This window comes from Leuciscus leuciscus, assembly GCF_965113295.1.
Source record: "Leuciscus leuciscus genome assembly, chromosome: 9".
NCBI classification, from domain to species: Eukaryota; Metazoa; Chordata; class Actinopteri; order Cypriniformes; family Leuciscidae; genus Leuciscus; species Leuciscus leuciscus.
The window spans coordinates 19,235,945-19,256,489 of record NC_138733.1 but is presented as its reverse complement, the minus strand read 5'-3'; the positions used below and the strand labels follow the sequence as shown (position 1 = coordinate 19,256,489).

The window sequence follows — 20,545 nt, the reverse complement described above, 5'->3', positions numbered from 1 at the left end:
TTTGTTAATATAGCATTTCCATCCATCCATTCTCCAAACCACATGTCCTTTAGGGTCACAGGGATGCTGGATGCTGAATACATTATACTCTATTAAATCTTTTCTCCTTAAATTCCGAAATTAAATTGGAATTTAAATGCATTCTCAGGTCATGTCTGAATGCCACACAACTATCTGTGCACAGCAATTTAAAAAGTTTCTATTTCTCTCCCCTATCTCTCCCTCTATTAGTGCAAGGACATGTTTTGATCACTAGCGATGTCTGAGAATGATAGCGGTGAGGCTCATTTCATCTTAGTTTAGAGATATGGTGATGAACTGATTCCGGCAACTCACAGACGCTTTCATTAGAGGTGTCAAATAATTCTTTAATCAATGACAGCGATGCAAACTCCAAAGGCAGGGACCTAAGACCATCAAGAGCTTTCTGAGTCCCTCGGCTTGCCTGAGGGCACGCATTAATCAGAGGAGGCTCAGAAAGCTCTGCCAGCCAACTCAGGAGATTCAGACTGTGGATGAGGCTGACCTGTGCTATATTGCTTCTCTCTGCCAGTTTTATCAATGAAACCAGAGAAAATGCCAATATTTTATTGCTTTAAACATTATTATAGTGGCTGAAGCTGTTGCAAAATCGACTCCCAGACTTTCAGACGAGTATAGCAAGTGACTGTGGTGTTACCATGAATATTTATAATCTAAAGATACTGTATTAATAATATGCAGTGCTTCTGGCAAGTAACTAACTATTGCACATTTACAGGTAAACAGTGTAGGTGTGCATTCCGATGTAGTGTTGTAAAAATAAGCTGCATGTCTGTCCCTTCTAGGTGGTGGGAGAGTGGCGGTTCAGCACAATCCATTGTGACATCTTTGTCACCCTGGACGTGATGATGTGTACAGCAAGCATACTCAATCTATGTGCCATCAGTATCGACAGGTAGGTCCACTGCCATTACAAGAGTCGTCTAATGCTGACCAAGACATAATTTGGTTGCTCAGAGGGACCAACCTCAGCTTTTACACACCTGAAAACAAACTACATTTGGTGCTGAGGTTGTTATATATAGACAAATGATGAGAACTTCATTGTACATCGTCACTTACACGAGCTCAGAATAGTAAGGAATACTTGTTAGATCAATAGCGGTTCATATGAAACGTCTCTATTTATACAGTAAGTAATCTGATATTAGAAAGAAAGAATAGAAGGGAGTACAGAGGTCATGGGAATAACCAAAAATAATAGTCACATGATTACAGATATATTAGGAAAATCATGTCCAGAGGCATGTAAGAATATGAAACAGGTCACATATTAAAACAACAATTAATCTATTTTTGTCTGGTATCTCCCACAGGTACACAGCTGTAGCAATGCCTATGTTATACAACACACGCTACAGCTCCAAGAGGAGGGTCACAGTCATGATTTCTGTCGTTTGGATTCTGTCTTTTGCTATATCATGTCCACTGCTGTTTGGACTCAATAATACTGGTAAATATGGACTGGGAGTCTATCACTGTTCAAATTTTTGCGATCAGTAAGATTTTTTTTTTGAAAGAAAGAAAGAAATTAAAACTTTTATTCTGTAAAGATGCATTAAACACATTTTTTATAATCTTTTAAAAGCTTTCTATTTCAAAAAACGCTGTTCTTTTGAGCATTCGTTTGCTTAAAGAATCCTGAAAAAATGTATCAATGTTTCCACAAAAATATTAAGCAGCACAACGGTTTCCAACATTCATGATAATGACACTGAGGCTTTGACATTACAGAAAGAAATTACATTTCAAATTAAATTGTAATTTAAATACATTTAAACTGTAAACATATTTCACAACATTACTGCTCATACTGTATATTTGATCAAATAAATGCAGCCTTGGTGAGCACAAGAGACTTCTTTCAAAAGCATTAAAATAACCTTACCGTCCCCAAACTTTTGAACAGTAGTGTACTGTTAAACTTTGTAATCCAATTATTCATATCTGATTAATTAATCAGTGTAATTAATTTTATGTATCTGCTAAGAAATGTCTTTAAATGAAGATAAAGACATTGAATTACTGTGGAAGACGAGTAAATGATTGAATAGACATTATAAAAAGAATCCTTAGAAGCCAATATACTGTTTTATATCTGTAAGTTTATTTCCTACTGTGCTTAACTGTCCACTTTGCTGCATTTTATATTCTACATGTAAATTAATAACCATAAGGAATATGATAGCTAAACTCTGTGCAAACCTTGTCTTAAGCTTGAAAAATTGGCTTCTGCTTAGAAATATTATTATGGTACAATGTAACAGCTTGCTCTTAAAGAGCTGAATTTACAGAGTATTAGTGTCATTATCTTGCATGCACACTGGTGTTAAGGGCAGCTCAAATAAATTAGGTCACGGCTTCATTTGAAAGATATATTAGAGAAAGTAATATAATCAGCATTCTTCTGCTTGACTGCTTGTAGTGGGAGGATGGGGGTCAGGTACTCGTGGGCATGAATCACACTGCAAGATAAGTTGGGCGCTTTGCACTGTTAGATACACGCATTATGTTTATTAATGATTATTAATATTTGAATAATTTTTGTATCCAAATCAAAGTCGTGTGGTGTCACCAACATGCAAAAAAGAAAAAAGAAAAACATTAAACAGGAAATTATATCATAGAGAGAACTCCTACAGGGCACCAGTGTGTTAAGGGCAATTAAAAATAATATTTTCTTGAAAATTGTATAAAATGTTTTTCAAAACCATATAAAACCATTGACCCAGACATCTGTGCTAGCTATCATGTGGCAGACAATGCTATTATATATATATATAAATATATAAATATAAATATATACAGTATATATATATATATATATAAAATGTGTTGAAACAAATGTACTGATTGTTTGAAAAACTAGACAAAAACGTATAAATAATGTAACAATGTTGGCATCTTCTTAACTAGCTCATTTTCATTGTATTTTCTGTTACAGACACCCATGATGATGCTCTGTGTGTTATCGCAAACCCTGCCTTTGTAGTGTACTCCTCCATCGTGTCCTTCTACGTTCCTTTCATAATAACGCTGCTAGTATATGTGCAGATCTACGTGGTGCTGCGAAAGAGACGGAAACGTGTCAACACTAAACGCACATGCCCAGCAACGGACATGGATATGAGCTCGACTATTAAGGTGAGAACAGCTGCTTGATGACGAGTTGTGGAAGTTTCTACTTGCTTAGCACTCAAGTGTAGTTTAGTGAATTGGGATTGTTAAAAAACTGCAGTGTCAAATGAATTTCATAGTAATTCATCAGCACTGTAATTCCCATTAGCAGTGTATCAGTAATGAGCAGGTGGATAGTAATGAATAGTAGTACATATTGCAGGTTGTGCATCTGTGATCATAGCTTGTCTAGAATGACCTTTTCCTTTTTTTCTGCTTGTATTGATTCTCCCGACATACTGCAAATCAATGCAGGAAATGACCACTGCTTCATAACACTGTTATTATAATACATTGTTAGTCTTTGCATTGTTTTACACAGTGCAGTGACATTCAGGCTTCTCCATGGAGCGCATGTCGCAGCAGAATAAATTCAATATAGCATTATTCAAAGAAACTGATAGCTTATCTACCCATCCTAAGCTTCTTCAAGGGCATCAGTGCATTATTGAGAGCCATTTGTGTTTAGGGAGTTCTCACGCTGTGTCCTGACGGCATAAGTAAACATCGCTGTTCCTATCAGTGGTTTGTTGTGACTCCTCTAAAGCATTCTGATGTGAAAACAGGCTTTAGATCAACATCATGTTTTTTTCAGGAATGCTTTCAGTTTGAAGTGCAAAACTCATCCGTATCCATCTACAGTACAGGCCAAAAGTTTGGAAACATTACTATTTTTAATGTTTTTGAAAGAAGTTTCTTCTGCTCATCAAGCCTGCATTTATTTGATCAAAAATACAGAAAAAAATGCAATATTGTGATATATTATTACAATTTAAAATAATTGGTTTTCAATTTATTATACTTTAAATGATCATTTATTTCTGGGATGCAAAGCTGAATTTTCAGGATCATTACTCCAGTCTATCACATGATCCTTTAGAAATCATTCTAATATGATGATTCATTATCAAAGTTGGAAACCGTTCTGCTGCTTAATATTTTTTCATAACCTGTGATACTTTTTTAGGATACTTTGATGAATAAAAAGAAAAAAAAAAAAGAAAAAAAGAAGCAAATGTTTTAAAAATAGAAATCTTTTGTAACAACAATATACACACTACTGGTCAGTAATTTGGGGTCAGTAATTTTTTTTCTTTCTTTTTTTGAAATAAATCAATACTTTTATTCAGCAAGGATGTGTTAAATTGATAAAAAAGTGATAGTAAAGAAGATTTATATTATTAGAAAATATTTTTTTATTTTGAATAAATGCAGTTCTTTTTAACCTTTTATTCATCAAATATATTAGGCAGCAGAACTGTTTCCAACACTCATAATAAATCAGAATATTAGAATGTGATAGACTGGATGTCACATGTGACACTGAAGACTGGAGTAATGATCCTGAAAATTCAGCTTTGCATCACAGAAATAAATGCTAATTTAAAGTAGCCTATAATAAATTATTATATAATTATATAACCAATTATTTTAAATTGTATTAATATATCACATTATTACAATTTTTTATTTTTATTTTTTTTTATCAAATAAATGCAGGCTTGATGAGCAGAAGAAACTTCTTTCAAAAACATTAAAATAGTAATGTTTCCCAACTTTTGGCCTGTACTGTATATAGCAAGTTTCTTGTTTTCAGAACACTGAACTTTTGGGTTTAGACCTAAAATGAGCTTTAGATTTGCCACATCTCCATCCAAAACGAATGCTTTGTAGACTGAGAATGCAAAGCTTTAGCAATCATCCTTATGTCGAGCAGGTAATTTAAAATGTTAAAGGATTTGGAAAATTTTCCTGCGCATTACCTATAAACATGATCTATAAGCTGACATTTGCACACACAAAAAATAGCAATGTAACCGAATGGAATTACTAACCTTGCAGTTGCATGTTCCTCTGATTTGTATAATTGCAAATAAATTTAAACTGAACCTGGGGCTGGACAACTAATTCCTTTCTGGTCTAAATCTGTCAAAACAGTCTGGTGTTTCTCCCATGTGTGTTTCAGAAATGCACTCACCCTGATGATGTGAAACTGTGCACTGTGATCGTCAAGTCCAGCGGGAATTTTCCTGTGAACAACAAAAACGTGGTACAGCCAATTTTACTCTTGCTTTCAAAATAACGCTCACAGGATTTTTGAGCTGTTGCTTGTTGTATCCACCAGAAGTATTGATGACAGATGACATTTGAGAAATGACAATGTGTCAGCAAATATTAAATGTTAATCTCTGCACCCACGGTTAACTTTATATGAAGTTATATTGACTGAACCAAAAATGAACTGTTTGATAGAGTAAACCATTTTTGTTTTGTAGGGGATTCGTTTCTTTTTATATCAAGGCTTGATCATGTGCACTTCAACTTCAACTTATTTTTCACCTCTTTTTTTTGTTAGATCTTCATAAAGGAGGTGGTAAACAATGGGGACGACATCCAAATGGATGAGATCACAAACTTAAACCCTCCGAAACAGAGGAAGCAGGATCAGTCTGCTGCAGGTCAACATCACAGCAGGCTGGTTAGCTCTAATGTAAGAGAGACTGACATATCACCCCCATCGCCTGAAGCTGGTGTCAAACCTGAAAGAAATGGCAACACCAGCAATATCACAAAAGTGGCCAAAGCATTTGAGATCCAGGTCTCCCCCACTGGCAAAACACAGACATCGGTCAAAACTCTTAACAAACGTAAAATCTCCCAGCAGAAGGAGAAGAAGGCCACTCAGATGTTAGCTATTGTCCTTGGTAAGTGTGTGATGTTATTTGATGTTAAAATACTTTAAAGTGGACCTATAATGCCCCTTTTTACATGATGTAAGTCTCAAGTGTCCCCAGAATGTGTCTGTGAAGTTTCAGCTCAAAACAACACAGATCATTTATCATACATTTATTATACCATGTTACCAATGCCCATTTTTGAGTGGAACCAAAAACATGCTGTAATTTGTAAATGCAAATGAGCTGCTGCTCCCCACCCGCTTTCCAGAATAGTGCTGTGCCTTTACAGCTCATGCCTCGGATAATCTGCAAAAAACTAACAAAACACCTTTTTGGTTTTGATTATCATCTCTATCGCGGTGACATTGTACATGAGCGGGGCTTGTTCCAATGTGAGGTGACATTGGAGTAATTTCCTGAACGGCTCATTTTGAGACATTCGCGGTCATCCTGGGACTCTTTGCCAATTTTTTTTTTGTTGCACACTATATAGTAGGGAAGTATTTGTTTTCGGATGCAGCATCTGTTTCCGATTTATGAATGGATTTTTACCACAATACACACACTGCGGACAAATAATTATGTTAAATAACAATATAAAAATAAATCTTGCATAATAGGTCCCCTTTAAAACATTTCGTCGCTGTCGGGCGGAAACCTCCTATGTCCAAATTTTGTCAATTTCATATTTTTTCACAAATCGATGCTATTGGTCAGTTCCCACGTGGGTCTGTTATTTTTTACAAATTATTAATTATTATCTAAAGTGTTGAAAATAGCTTAAGAGCAAATCTCTTAACTCCATTGGACACTTCAACTGTCTGAGAATCCTCGTATTTCCACCTCTTCTTCACTCCGCGGGAGCCTCTTTGGCATTTTGTCTCATTAAAGGGTTAGTTCACCCAAAAATGAAAATTCTGTCAGTAATTACTCACCCTCATGTTGTTCCAACCCCGTAAGACCTTCGTTCATCTTCGGAACACAAATTAAGATATTTTTTATTAAATCTGAGAGCTGGATCACTCCTCCATAGGCTTCTAAGACACTATAACTTGCTGGCCCAGAAAATGTATTAAAGACATCGTTAATATAGTCCAAGTGACTACAGTGGCTCAACCTCGAGTTTTTTCACGTAGTATAACTGCGCAGCGCTTCTGTGTTGTACGTCACACGCATCACACACATGACCAGCGTCGGCCAATAGTGAGCCTACGTGTGACGTACAACACAGAAGCGCTGCGCTATTACACTACGTGAAAAAACTCGAGGCCCAGAGAGAAGGAAATGAATAGTGGAATAAAGTTGTTATTTTTGTTGTTTTTTGCGCACAAAAAGTATTCTCGTCGCTTTATAAACTTAAGATTGAGCCACTGGAGTCACTTGGACTATATTAACGATGTCTTTAATACATGTTCTGGGCCAGCAAGTTATAGTGTCTTAGAAGCCTATGGAGGAGTGATCCAGCTCTCAGATTTAATAAAAAAATATCTTAATTTGTGTTCCGAAGATGAACGAAGGTCTTACGGGGTTGGAACAACATGAGGGTGAGTAATTACTGACAGAATTTTCATTTTTGGGTGAACTAACCCTTTAAGATTGAAAGTCGCAACGATTAAGAAATCCTCGTCAAGCAACACGTAAAGCAAGCCTTAACTATGATTTTATCTGTGTTAAATGATATCAGTTATTGATGTATTTAAAATATCTACTTATTACTAGGCTTATTATTTCTATGGGCTTATTATACATGTGCATTGAAGTTTTAAAATATATCTAAAATAATACTTGAATTGAATTAAATGTTTTGGATACCACCATTAAATTATTGTTTTTATTATTTTACTGACTTGAAGTTGGCACTATGCATGTAAAATACACAAATAGCAAGGTTTTTATTTATGGGAGAAAAAAGGGCTGTCTACTGGCGCCAAGTAAGCCTATCTTTGGATAACTCTGTCTGTTTTTTAGACAATAACGAGTGAAAATAGTTAGGTTAGATACATTTGAGTAGGCCTGTTTTGTTAAAAATCGATTGCTGTAATGCTTCAAGTTCAGAAAGGAAGCCCGGGAGCCACGAAGGTAAATTTGCGTGCAGATTAGGCTAATTTCCGCCTATTAGACAGCCTAGTCAGTTTATAGTTTTATTTTGGTATTGCATCACTCATAGCTCTTAAACGTTTAAAATAGAGTTTAGGAAGATGTATGTTTACCACAATAATTAGCTTTGATTAGCTCTTAAAGCCTTGTCTCTTGTCAAAAGGCTCAATGCGACCGTAGACTTCGATGAACACTGCTGGCAGCAGCGACGTCTGTGTCCGTACTATTCTTATCAATGACAGCGTAAACTCGTATCTCCCTGCTCCCAAGTCATAAATCTTGTATCTCCGATTAAACATGATTTGGGGGAAATGTTGTGTTAATGTTGGTACACAACAGTATATGATAGCAATATAAGGTAAAATACCAACTTTAACGATACAATGTTTAATAACTAAAAAAATATGCAGTTTTTTTAATTTCCTGAAAAATAATGTTTTTGGAGATGCGAGGATTCTGCCCGACAGCGACGATTTGTTGGATGATTTGCTTGTAAAGTGTAAATAATTTGGCTCTGTGGCACTTTGAAAACATTGCTGTTTATTTGATCATCACCAAAGACTTTAGATAAAGACGATGCACTCATATTACTTATGTGGGAGAAAGTGCAGTAAAACTTTATTTTAAGGTGACGTTACTACATGTACTTACTATAGAAAATAACAATAAATTATGCATAATTGCAAGTAACTAACCCTAAACCAAACCCTAACTGTAACTCTATTGTAAGTACATGGAGTTAAGTAATATTACTTAATATTAATATTACTTATTTAAGTACAATGTAACTAGGTCACCTCAAAATAAAGCGTAACCGAAAGTGCAACATGCAATATGACATAATAAGTCACGCCTTCTAAATAAAAGAGTCATCGTGTCACTGTCATCAAGAGTCATCAAGTCATCGTGTCACTGCAGCTGCCATTAGAAGAAACAGTCAGTGTTCTGAGATGCACACTTAGGACTGTACATGCGCATTGGCTGGTCTATAGCCGGGAAAAATACGCTTTTTTAATGCTATGCGAGCATAAGAAACAAAATTTATGAGAAAATTGTCAGATTTCAAATGTAAAAATGAATCGTAAGCTTTCATTTCAAAGATGGCCGTTAAGTGAAATGACCAGCCTGACAACAGCAACACTGTCTCAGCCCATAGTGTGACTCTGGGGTTGGTACTATCTGATTGCCTAACCAATAGCAGACAGACTAAGTGTTCTGTTAAATTTTTTTGCTGTTTGGTGATACAAAGATAATGGTGCAAAAATTAGACACTTCAGCTTTAACAACACTGTTTGTTTCATTTAACATTAAAGCTGCAGTCCGTAGTTTTTCCTCATTGTCGCCTTCTCTGTTCGAAATCTGCAATTGCAGTTATTCGCGGAATTATCAACTTTACGTGGGTTGTGCCTCGGCACGGCAGTGCAGATGAATCCAATGTTTTGAGGAGAATGTGCGGCTGTCCGTCACCGTGCCGGTGTGGATACTGTCATTCGGAATCACAGATTCTACTTTTTGGAAGTATGACGATCATAATAATTTTCACTGGAAAATGTCATATGAACAAGTAACATCCACTTTTTGTCCTGACCAACTAAGGGGAAAAAAAGCATTGCAGTAAATCGCGCCGATTAAATCTAACGATTGCTTATCATATCACGTCAAACCGTGCAAATTATACTTTGTTCTCAAATTGTTAATGTTAACAAACATCAGCATTGAGTGACTAATGCCCTTCCGATATTATCCTTGTTTTCGCATGGGCCCGGTTGCAGTCTCTTTTTTTTTCTGTAGCCACTGATTGTCATTTGAACCTTTCTGGATCCGCCATCAAATTGATAAGTTTAATTATATAAAGTTCTGTGAGAAAAGGCTATAAATCTCCACCTCCAACATCCTCGCATGCAATATAGCCCACTAGCCGAGACACCTTCTTTATGTGTACAGATGTGACGTAATGACGCAAAGACATGCTCGAATTTCCCGCGAAAATCCACCAGTACCACTGGAATTAAAAACATTATTACAAGCTTACCGTTTTGAATCGAGCTAAGGCAAGCAGATAGTTTTGAACAATGGCTGATTATGTACTTGGTCAAAAAATTATTTTGGATAATTTTTTATCCAAAAAAGTTACGGACTGCAGCTTTAAGTAAGACATGGCAGTTCATCTTCCATTTGTTTTAGTGAGCTGCACAATACTACATGACATTAAAAAAATGTCTCTGGGAGTCAAGTGACACAAGATGGCGGAGTAGTTGTGTTTCTGCCGAGCTGCTGTGGAGCCCTTTGATTTTTAACTCTTTCAGTCTGATAAACCTTCCTTAGTCAGTGATATCCTGGGTGTTGCTGACACAAGGTATGTCAGAGAAAAGATTGAATCTAAATTACACGCTCATAAGACGAAAACAATCGAAATGATCGACTCCCGCACATACACCTGAAATGGCGGATGTATCATTAAACGCTGGTGAAATGGATGCGCTAGCTAAACGTATCACCTCGGAAGTACTCGTAGGAGTGGACAAAGCACTCGAAAACAAAATTGGTCCATTGATGGAGAAGCTCTCTGTGGTGACGGTACATGTTACTGAGGTTGAAGGCCGTGTCGCTGGAGCTGAGACACGCATGTGAACGATGGAAGACACCGTTGCCAGAGACAACGCAGATCTGGTCAAGATGAAGGTGACTCGTGAGGCAGCTCTTGACAAAATAGATGACTTGGAAAACAGAAGCAGGAGATGCAACATCAGAATAATCGGCCTTCCCGAGGGCGAGGAAGCCACTAACCCCGTTCTGTTTCTCAAATCATGGCTGTCCAATTTGCTGAATTTCGACGTTAAGCATGGGCAGATTAAAATAGAACGTGCGCACCGTGATACTGAAGCTCCACAATTTTCAGGATAAAGTCAGCATTTTACAGGCTGCTCGAGCTGCCGGAAAGCAGCTGTACAAGTAACATACCATTTCCATCTACGAGGATTTTTCGGCTGCAATCTTTAGGAAAAGACAGGCATTCGATGCAGTTAAAAAATGTCTCCGCGAGAAGGGAGTGGAATTTGCCATGATTTACCTGGCGGTCCTTAGAGTGCAGTATGATGGCGCCAAATTCTTCAAACAACTGAGTGACATGGAGGATTTCTTGTCCAACCTGCCTGCCTCTACTCCTGTCCACCAGCCTGACACATCGCGTCCCGATGCGGTTAAATTACTTTAAAACCGGGTCAATGTTTTTCAAAAAGGATCCGAAGGTTTTGCTCCTAAGCAAGTTTGACTTTCTGTGGAAACAAGAGTTTGATACGTATATTAACAGACTTCCAAGTCAAGGGTAACAGATAAGGGATACAGATGGAGGTTTCATGTTTCACTTTTATGTTTGACTTGTGTCCCTTTGTTCTTTTCTATTTATTTGTTTTGAATAATCCCTGTAATGCTTAAAAAAATAAAATAACTTCTCTGCAAAACCCTTGAATGAATTTATAGCACAGTTTCTTAACATTGCCCGCCCAAATATTTTCTTCAACATCTTTTTTCTCTATTTTCAGGTGTATTTATCATCTGCTGGCTGCCGTTCTTCATCACACACATTGTGAACACTTACTGGCATGTCCCTCCTGAACTTTACACTGCCTTTACGTGGTTGGGCTACGTGAACAGTGCAGTCAATCCCATCATATACACCACTTTCAACATTGAGTTTCGCAAAGCTTTTATTAAGATTCTACACTGTTGAGAGAGAACTCGCTTCAATGGAGCAGAAGGGATGGAAATAATACCTCATCTGCAGTGGACACACTGTAAAACATTATTTAAAGAATCAAAATCAGATCCCGTGCGGACTATGGCCTGGGGGCGATATCGCTTGCATTTCACTGAGATTAAAACTAAAGGAATGTATATAAATTGTCTGTATTATAAAAATGATTTTGTTCCAAGATCATATTGCCCGAAAAAGAGAAGAAAAATGCATATAAAATCCCTGGGGGAGATGGGGCTTTTAAGCAGTCTCTTCAGCACAGACAAAGATTGTTGTTTGGAATACAACTTCAAGCAATGCCTTTGCTTATCTGTTTGTCAGTATTTTTTTATTTGATTATTTGCTCAGAAACTAAATGCAGCTACAGTAGGTGGAAATGTTAAATCGTGGTAGGACATGCAGTACTGCGATACAAACAGATGCTTTGTAGTAGCCAATAGGCCATGCATTGCATGGAGGTTGTAATTTTTTTTCTGTTGAAAAGCTTATTGATGCCAGTCATGTCTGCAACGTTATGTCCCACATTTATAATATGTTTGTTAGATGTTCTCTCAGCAACTAACAGCAGGCAGAATCCTTAATACATTCAGCCAGGTCATACTGTAATTTCTGTACAAATATCAAAGCATTTGTGCCATGCCTACAGCAAAGTGGATTTAACATTTTAAAAAAAAGCAAAGTATATAATTTCAGTAAAATGCTGAGATTTTCAAACATAACAACCTTGACCGTCGTTTGTCAATGTTCCCGGTGGAAGCATTAACCATTTCGGTTCCTTTTTTGTCTTGGTGGAAGATAAGATAATACTGACGGAGTAAAAGGGGAGAATAAGGATGAACTGCATGCAGTCCCTGATTGGTTTGTGTGGATTGACGAGAGCATCAGCCAAATGTGTCAGCAAAATGAGTGTAAATTTAATTTAAGGTTCCATTTGACTATTTATTATGTTTATATACGTAGCTTTTCATGCTTGATATGACACACCTTGAATGTGATGGGCCTGCCGTCGCAATGTAATGCATGTTCTCATGAGATGTATGTTGCACAGTTATATAGGCTTATATGAATAAAATAATCGTGCCCTGGCGGTTTACCGTATCATGACAGATGTTTTAGTGATATGAAGCTACAATATCTGCTATCCGATAGCAAAATCTTTGTTTGTTCATCATCGTAAACCTTGTGAGAACTTTGGGGAAAGACTTTCCTGTGAACTTTATGGGGTAAAAGAACACTGGAGCTTAAACGAAGTTCCTCTCTGGCCTGAGGGTTGACTCAAATGATGTGGCACAGAACATTTGATATGAATGCATGTTCTGTGGACAACACGATGACATTAGCCCCATGGCAGCCATCTGTGGACACAGCTGATGATCAACACACTGCTTTTTGTTGGTTATACACACACCACTACACTGCTAAACTTTGTGTGGTCCAGAACTTCAGACGTGCATTTTGAATTCAAAATCCCAGGAAACAATGTTAAAGTCCAAATCCCTTAATCAGCCCACAACCACCCTGAGCTGTGACGTCGAAATACAGCAGAGAGAGAAAAATATCCATTGCATTCTTTCAAATGCCTCCACAAAGCCTTCTGAATGGCTGTCAATGGAGAAACATTACGGTCCAGTTACAGCATCTACTAGCAGAGGACAACTGTGTAGCCAGAGTTTTTCAATAACGATTCTCCACTTTTAAATTCTTGTAAAATCTTAATTTAAAAAAAGTTAAATTATTTACTAATATGTTGGCATTAAGTGTAATCTTATAACAAAACAATAAATGTATCACAAAGTAAACTTCAGTGTGTAAGGTAAAGGGACAGGTTATAAATGATCATCCTGCATTGATTGTGAAAAACAAATCACTGTCAGAACTCCCAGGGTCATCCGTATAGACTTACATTGAAGGCCTTAAAATGAGATTAAATCTGTGGTGCTTGACCCTCAACGACGGGGTGTAGGGCACTAATCAATCATTGCACATTTCTAAATAAAATCTGCCGAGAACATTTTTCACCACTTGCTTGCATTCCAATCACAAATGCGGATGGATGTGGACGTGCAGTAAATGAAGTCTGTGAATAATGATTTTGCTCTGACAAATGAGAAACGCTTGAGCAAAGTAAACCCCACACTTGACTTTTCAATAGACATAGATTAAGAACTTAAAATTCTTCATGCCTCATTAGCTGACTAAATTACCTGTGAAAAATAGCGTCAGCTTGGTAAATTGCTCTAAATATTCCTGGAAGAAAACTACGACATTCTGTGTAAGAAACGTCATGAATCTGGACAGTTTCTAATTAACAAAATTGCTCATTTGATATCCTGCAATCAGGTCTACTTTTCTTACGAGTCAATGGAGAACAAATGCAAAGACAGGTTTCATCATTAGATGAGGCATTCAACAGCCCTTGATTGCTGTCGGCACTTAACAAGAAAGGGGTCGTGGATGGGAAATTAAGTCATTTTGGAAATGTGAAAGGTGACAGAAAGTGACAAGGGAGAAAAGGAAACATTTACGAATCATTTAAGCTATTCTAAAAGAGCTAATAATGTAACCCTTGTGTGTCCTTATGTACATTTTTGTTTTTTTTTCAATTTTTCATGTATTTATTTATTTTTGATCATTTTGCCAACTGCAAAAAAATTGCCACAAGTGTGTATTCTTATTGGAATTTTACTATTTCACCCCCTTTTCCTTTAATAAATCTATTTTACACTAGGTACACAAAATAGTTACACTTAGGAACTTAGGAACTTAAGGACAAAAATGTCCCCAATGAAACGCAATTTTTAATCCCAGGGCCATTTAACTATAAATGATGCAATCTTTGTTAAAGGCACACTATGCAAGATTTGTACCTTAATATAACAGCTTCGAAATCATCTCGATGGTAAACGAACTCATAGTAGGGCGAATCATCCCGATAGCAAAGCAGGGGGGCAAATCTCGCGAGAATCACGACTTGCTTTACGGCATGACGTCATATACATCAACAATATATGAAGCAGCCTCTATGGAAGACACTAGCACGCATTTCAGACGTGAATCATGGCAGAGTCGATGAAGAAAACGAAGAAAGCGCGGTCGGAAGCGTCAATGAAAAGAAAACGACAGCTCTGCGTGAGTGGTATTTACGACAGTAACGTTAAATACAAGTACTCCACAGCGACTCTAGGGGTCGCTGTTTGAGAAAAACAGAAACTGCATAATGTGCCTTTAATAGGCTTTCATTCTGTTGGCAAGGCTTCAAAATTAAAATCTTTATTATTTTTTCCAGATGGTGCCATTTTCTCAGGTACTCAAATACTCACTTTAATCCTGTTTTCTGCTTCTGCATATTATAGAGCCAGTTAGATAAATTATGCAATGATAATTGTGTGGTATGATGTTAGAATGTGGTTTGTATGTGGTTTGTGTGTGTGGGGGCGTGTGTAATATTTGAGAGAGAAAAACTCTACCGAAAATCACAAATCCAACCACTGTGTGCACCAGTCGAGCTTTGCTGGCATCTAATGGGGAAAATTTGGTACTTCGCCGGAAAAAAACAATCTTACTGAAAGCTCATTTTCATATTATCATGCATTTAAAAAAAAAAAACTTAAACCTCCATAACCCAACCAAGGGTTTTCTTTAAAATGAGACCAAACTTACATCTGTGCTCCAAAACATGACATTTTTATGACAGTTTTTTTATATGGACCTCAGAGAAACTTTTTTATATTGATGCACAAGGGTTAAAACGTAGTCATTCACTTTACTAAATCAAGCTTGTACAGCATGTTTTGGACTAATTTGTCTCTTTAAGTCATCTCAATTGGATTTAAATATTTGGGCTGCTGGGCTGAGAATGAGTTCTGAAGGCAAGAAGAGAGAAAGAGAGAGAGAGAGAGAGAGAGAGAGAGAGAGAGAGAGAAGGAGGGAGGGTGTGTGATGGCTCCCAAAGCGCTGAAGCTATAATCACTTGCTTGGCACGGTAACCCCCACTCCTATGAGCCCAACTAAAGAGAATTAAGCTGGACCAGCTGAGCCACAGGCAGGTGCTGTGTTTGTTTTTCTGATGTGTTAATAAGAGTGCTCATGCTGCCTACTGGACCATACGCCACACACCCCACCCAGTCAAACTACACAGCGCTGATTCATTTAACAGGGCAGTGCTGTCAGGAATTGCAAATAGAAGTCATTTGTCCACACAATTATGTAATTATTTGAGGAAATAGCATTGAACCCATCCCTTCGGCTCAAAGTAAAACCTTGTTATGATTTGAAGGGATTTTTGATCGACTAGAGCCACCACATTTACATTCATTTCTAAGTAAACACATTTCTACTAAAGCACTTTACAGGAAAGTAGGTTAAATGTAATTACTTCAGTAGGGTAGGATGGGAAGATGCCCCCTCAAGAATTATGTCCATTTACTTTTAAATTGTAAAATTGTGAGATATAAGTTTAACTGATGATGCATCAGCCAATGAGTTAAGGAAAAATGTGCTAATCATTGCTCAAAATGTGACGTCCCACTACTAGTACATTTAAGCCAAAATGGGGGTCAACCTTGAACAAATTGCAACAGACGCAAACTCAACTGATTTTGTATCCTCATTATGTCATGAGTAAGGAAAAAAAAAAGCCCCGAAAAATCCCATTAGGGGAAAGTTTCGAAAAAGACCCAAATATAGCCTATTGTTACGCCTATTCATTCTTTTTCTTACGTGAATAGGGTAAAAATTGTAACCTTTAGATATCACCATGAAAATTACTGTGTTGATTACTTATATCAAGACAAACAAAAAATGTATTACAAGTTTTTTTTAATTGTTTGTTAACATGGACAAACAGTGCATAATCTAATTACGTACTGTATGTGCTAATTTGCATAAATACCACAACAGATCTAAACATTGGGTATGGCCAGGTGAAAATGTCTTGTTGAATCTTGTTGACACATAACAGTAAAATACTTAATGTTACGATATTAATATCAATACATAGAGGCAGGAAGAAGTACTTTAGCAACCAGCCTTTATTAATTATTATTGCAGAGATGGGGTTTGGGGCTGGGTCCGTGGGACTGTTTCTGGGGATTCACTTTTTATTTTGCCTACCTTTTGTCTTCTGCATTCTCCTTACCATTGTCTCCTGTTCTTCCCTCTGACTCGTCCCCCAGAAACAGTCCCACGGACCCACCCCCAAACCCAATCTCTGCAATAATAATTAATAAAGGCTAAATAATTCTAAAGTACTTCTTCCTGCCTCTATGTATTAATGTTCATGGGTAGCCTAAATGGGTTCCATTCAGACCTTAACATTAAGTATTTTACTGTTATGTGTCAGCAAGATTGATGTTTAGATCTGTTGTGTATTTATGCAAATTAGCACATACGTAATTAGATTATGCACCATTTGTCCATGTTAACAAACTATTTCAAAATACTTGTAATACATTTTTTGTTTGTCTTGATGCAAGTAATCAACTCAGTAATGTTCATGGTGATATCTAAAGGTTAACATTTTTACCCTATCCACGTAAGAAAAAGAAAGAATAGGCGTATATGAATAGGCTATATTTGGGTCTTTTTCGAAACTTTCCCCTAATGGGATTCTTCTGGGCCTTTTTTTCCTTACTCAGAACATATTGAGGATACAAAATCAGTTGAGTTTGCTTCTGTTGCAATTTGTTCAACCTTTTTTCATAAAATGACTGGACTATACTTTAGTAGTCCATTTTAATGAGTTCTCAAATCGTCATTAACAAATACAAACTGATTACAAGTAACGAGTAATTTATAAAATACGTTTAGAATTATGTGTGAATAATTTTTATATATATATTGATGCACACAGAAATGTGATCATTTTGAGTCGGTACGAGCAATGGAGAAACTAAATTATAAGCACTAAACTTGAATTTTCGACGGTTTGTGTTTTGTTATATTTTATAATAAAAAATAAAAACATACAAATCACAAAAAAGTTTTGGAATAGATAAAGGTCCATTTCCACCTGGATTCAAACAATTACATAGTTCTGGCAAGAAACTCATGAAATGGTGCAGGCTGATACCTGTAGGTCTTTAACTTAGCAATCATGTCATTATTAGCACAGTTGATTGGTTGCTGTTGCATCAGCGGCCAATGAGCTTGCTGCTCAAATTCAAATACTTGCCATTGTTTGTAGCGCGCTTTCAGAACCCTCCCCCTTCCCCAGCTCCACCTATAGATTGTGGGTTAATTCATGTATGTTACATGTGCAGTGGCTGCAGTATGTCTTACATGCTCACAGCAATGTCTGTAAATGTATTGGCAGTGGCAAGTCTCGGTACTTGCTCTGCAGCAGCAGCGTAGCAGATCTATTCCGTCAAGACCAAATACATTAACATTGCCATTTCATGCCAATCTCTATTTCCATACCAATCTCCCTAGAGCTGTCATGACAAAACTTAAAATTATTTTAAATTACATAAAAAAAGTTATGACCACTAAAATTACACCTGACAGCTAGTGATCATTTCTGTTGTGTCTAATATAGAACGTTTGATAACTGTGCTCTAAACAAGAGTTAGACCTTTAGATTTCACACAGAGTGAGGTTGAGCAAAGGACAAAATATTAATCTTAAACTAAAGCAAACAGTCTGCAGAAAGTACATGGCAATCGCAATGTGACAGGGTGATATATGACATTTTAGAAAGACATTTCTTTTTGACATTTTGTTTGAACTTGCATTTAAAATACACACCAGAGAGAGCAAATTAGGTTGGCCATGACACTTCTGACAGTAAGCCAGCCCTCTGGATGTGATAAATGTCAAAAACAGTCATTTGATTGTGGCAAAAACAGTATGAGCAGCTGATGGACAGACCTGAATGGAAGAATTTTTAGATTTAGAGGAATTCCATCAAATTTTGTATACACTCAGGCAAATGCAACCAGTTCAGAGTGAATTACAATAATTTATTGAATTGATATCAGATCTGGGGGAAAACCTGGATGAAAAGTGATTGTCATTATATTTTCCAGCATGTGACAAGATCAGTGATGGACAATCCTCGGTGTTCCAAACATCAGGAAGTGAGCGATTAAGGTCGTGTACAGGAGTCTTGTCAAGGTTCAGTTTAAGGTAAAGATCATCCATGTTGTCCATGTCACAATGACAAACTCCCTCTAAAACTCCCATATTATTAACATGGCTTTGTAATGAAATCTGACATTAACCTCATTCTATCATACTTCAATGTTGAATAAACAACAGTGGCACAAAATCTGACAATACGCACATCTCTGAGGAATTCTGAATCATATGCAGAAGTTCTTTATCTTCCGCAAGGCGTTCTCAAAGCCAGTTTCTGTAAACTGTAAACTATTATTTCATACTACCACAACATTTGGGAATGAACCCTGCATCAGCATCTTTCACCACTACACTCCCAAAAAGGTGATTCAGAGGTTTTTTGGATGACGGATGGTATTAGGTAGAAGAAAAAACTTCTTTTGGATCTATCAATAAAAATGTTCTGAACTGCCCGGTTCTTGGCAACAAAAAAAATCTTTAAAAAAATATGAGGCAAGTGTATGTTTTCTTTTGGCATTGAATTTATTGAAGTTTTCATAAAATAATAATAGTGGTATTTTTTTGCTTTCCAATACCAAATGATTCCTTTCAGTCTTTTGTGAGATTGTCTTTTTTTTATTTTTATTTTTTATTCATGACATATTCAGTTTATGCTTACTAAATGAATAATAGTAAATAACTTAAACATAACATACATGGACTGAAATCCACAAAATCATAATTAATGGGGTGGAAAAAGACACACTTTACTGTAGCAATTATAATGTAAACAAAATAATTACTATGGCTACAGATAATGTGTTGACACTGAGACCTCTCTGGAAGTGGGTTTCAGTGCATGCTGGGTGAAACGTATCAACCACTCATTAGTAGAGCTGTCTATGTGCTTGCCTGAGGGACCCAAAAAGACTCTTTGAGATGGTACTGTATTTTTCAGCACATTTCTCTGGATGTGCAGTCTTGTGTATAAATTAATTTTTATCAAATTTGCTGTGGAGATTTAAACCTAATCCGCATATGATGCTCTTTGTTGCATTAGCAATAGTCCACGGGGGATATTTTGAGCTTTGGTAATATGAACGTTTTGAAGCTTTGAAGAAAAATGTCCCGCACAAATTCCTCTCAGGATCAAAACACTAACAACTATTTAATTACATTAAATTGAGGATATTCGACAAGAGTAAATCACACAGTGGGAAGCCCTCTCTTAATCTGCATTTGTTTTGTCTTTGTGCAAACATGTGCACACAGGCACGCACACACACACACACACACACACACATACAATACTGAGCAGAATTATTTATAAATTATTATTTTACTCACTTGGAATTCGATACTCTACATACTGTAACTTGAAATGATCTTATCCATCCATTTTCAAAACTAATGCAAAATCTCTCTCCAAGAGAAAAACGCCTGACAACATGCTGTTACATAAAAAAGATCATTTATTTTCATATTACTGCATATCAATGAGGGTTGCATCAATCCATGCAAGATGCTCTCAAAGCCTTAGTTATTATGCTGACATTGATGAGATATGTAAAGTGTCATGTATATTACAGTTGAGAGGCTGGAGAGCAAACCACAGTCTGTGATAATAGTCTGTATGTGTTCTGATTCCGTCACAAGGCATTGATGTTTTATTAACATATTCACTTGAGGAAAAGTCAGTTGAAACCAGTTCACACATAATATATACACATAATATATACGC

General features: G+C 36.7%; 1 protein-coding gene across 2 annotated transcripts in view; it reads left to right on the top strand.

Annotated features, from left to right (window-relative positions):
* Window positions 1–12,834, top strand: part of drd2a (dopamine receptor D2a) — a 41,699-nt gene extending 28,865 nt beyond the window's left edge. For both annotated transcript variants that reach the window (XM_082179636.1, XM_082179637.1), the window contains 6 exons: window positions 828–937; window positions 1,359–1,495; window positions 2,987–3,186; window positions 5,186–5,269; window positions 5,576–5,924; window positions 11,537–12,834. In XM_082179636.1, coding sequence (XP_082035762.1) covers window positions 828–937; window positions 1,359–1,495; window positions 2,987–3,186; window positions 5,186–5,269; window positions 5,576–5,924; window positions 11,537–11,724 — 1,068 coding nt within the window. In that variant the 3' untranslated portion in view covers window positions 11,725–12,834. The remainder of the gene's footprint in view (window positions 1–827; window positions 938–1,358; window positions 1,496–2,986; window positions 3,187–5,185; window positions 5,270–5,575; window positions 5,925–11,536) is intronic.
* Window positions 12,835–20,545: the final 7,711 nt, after the last annotated feature.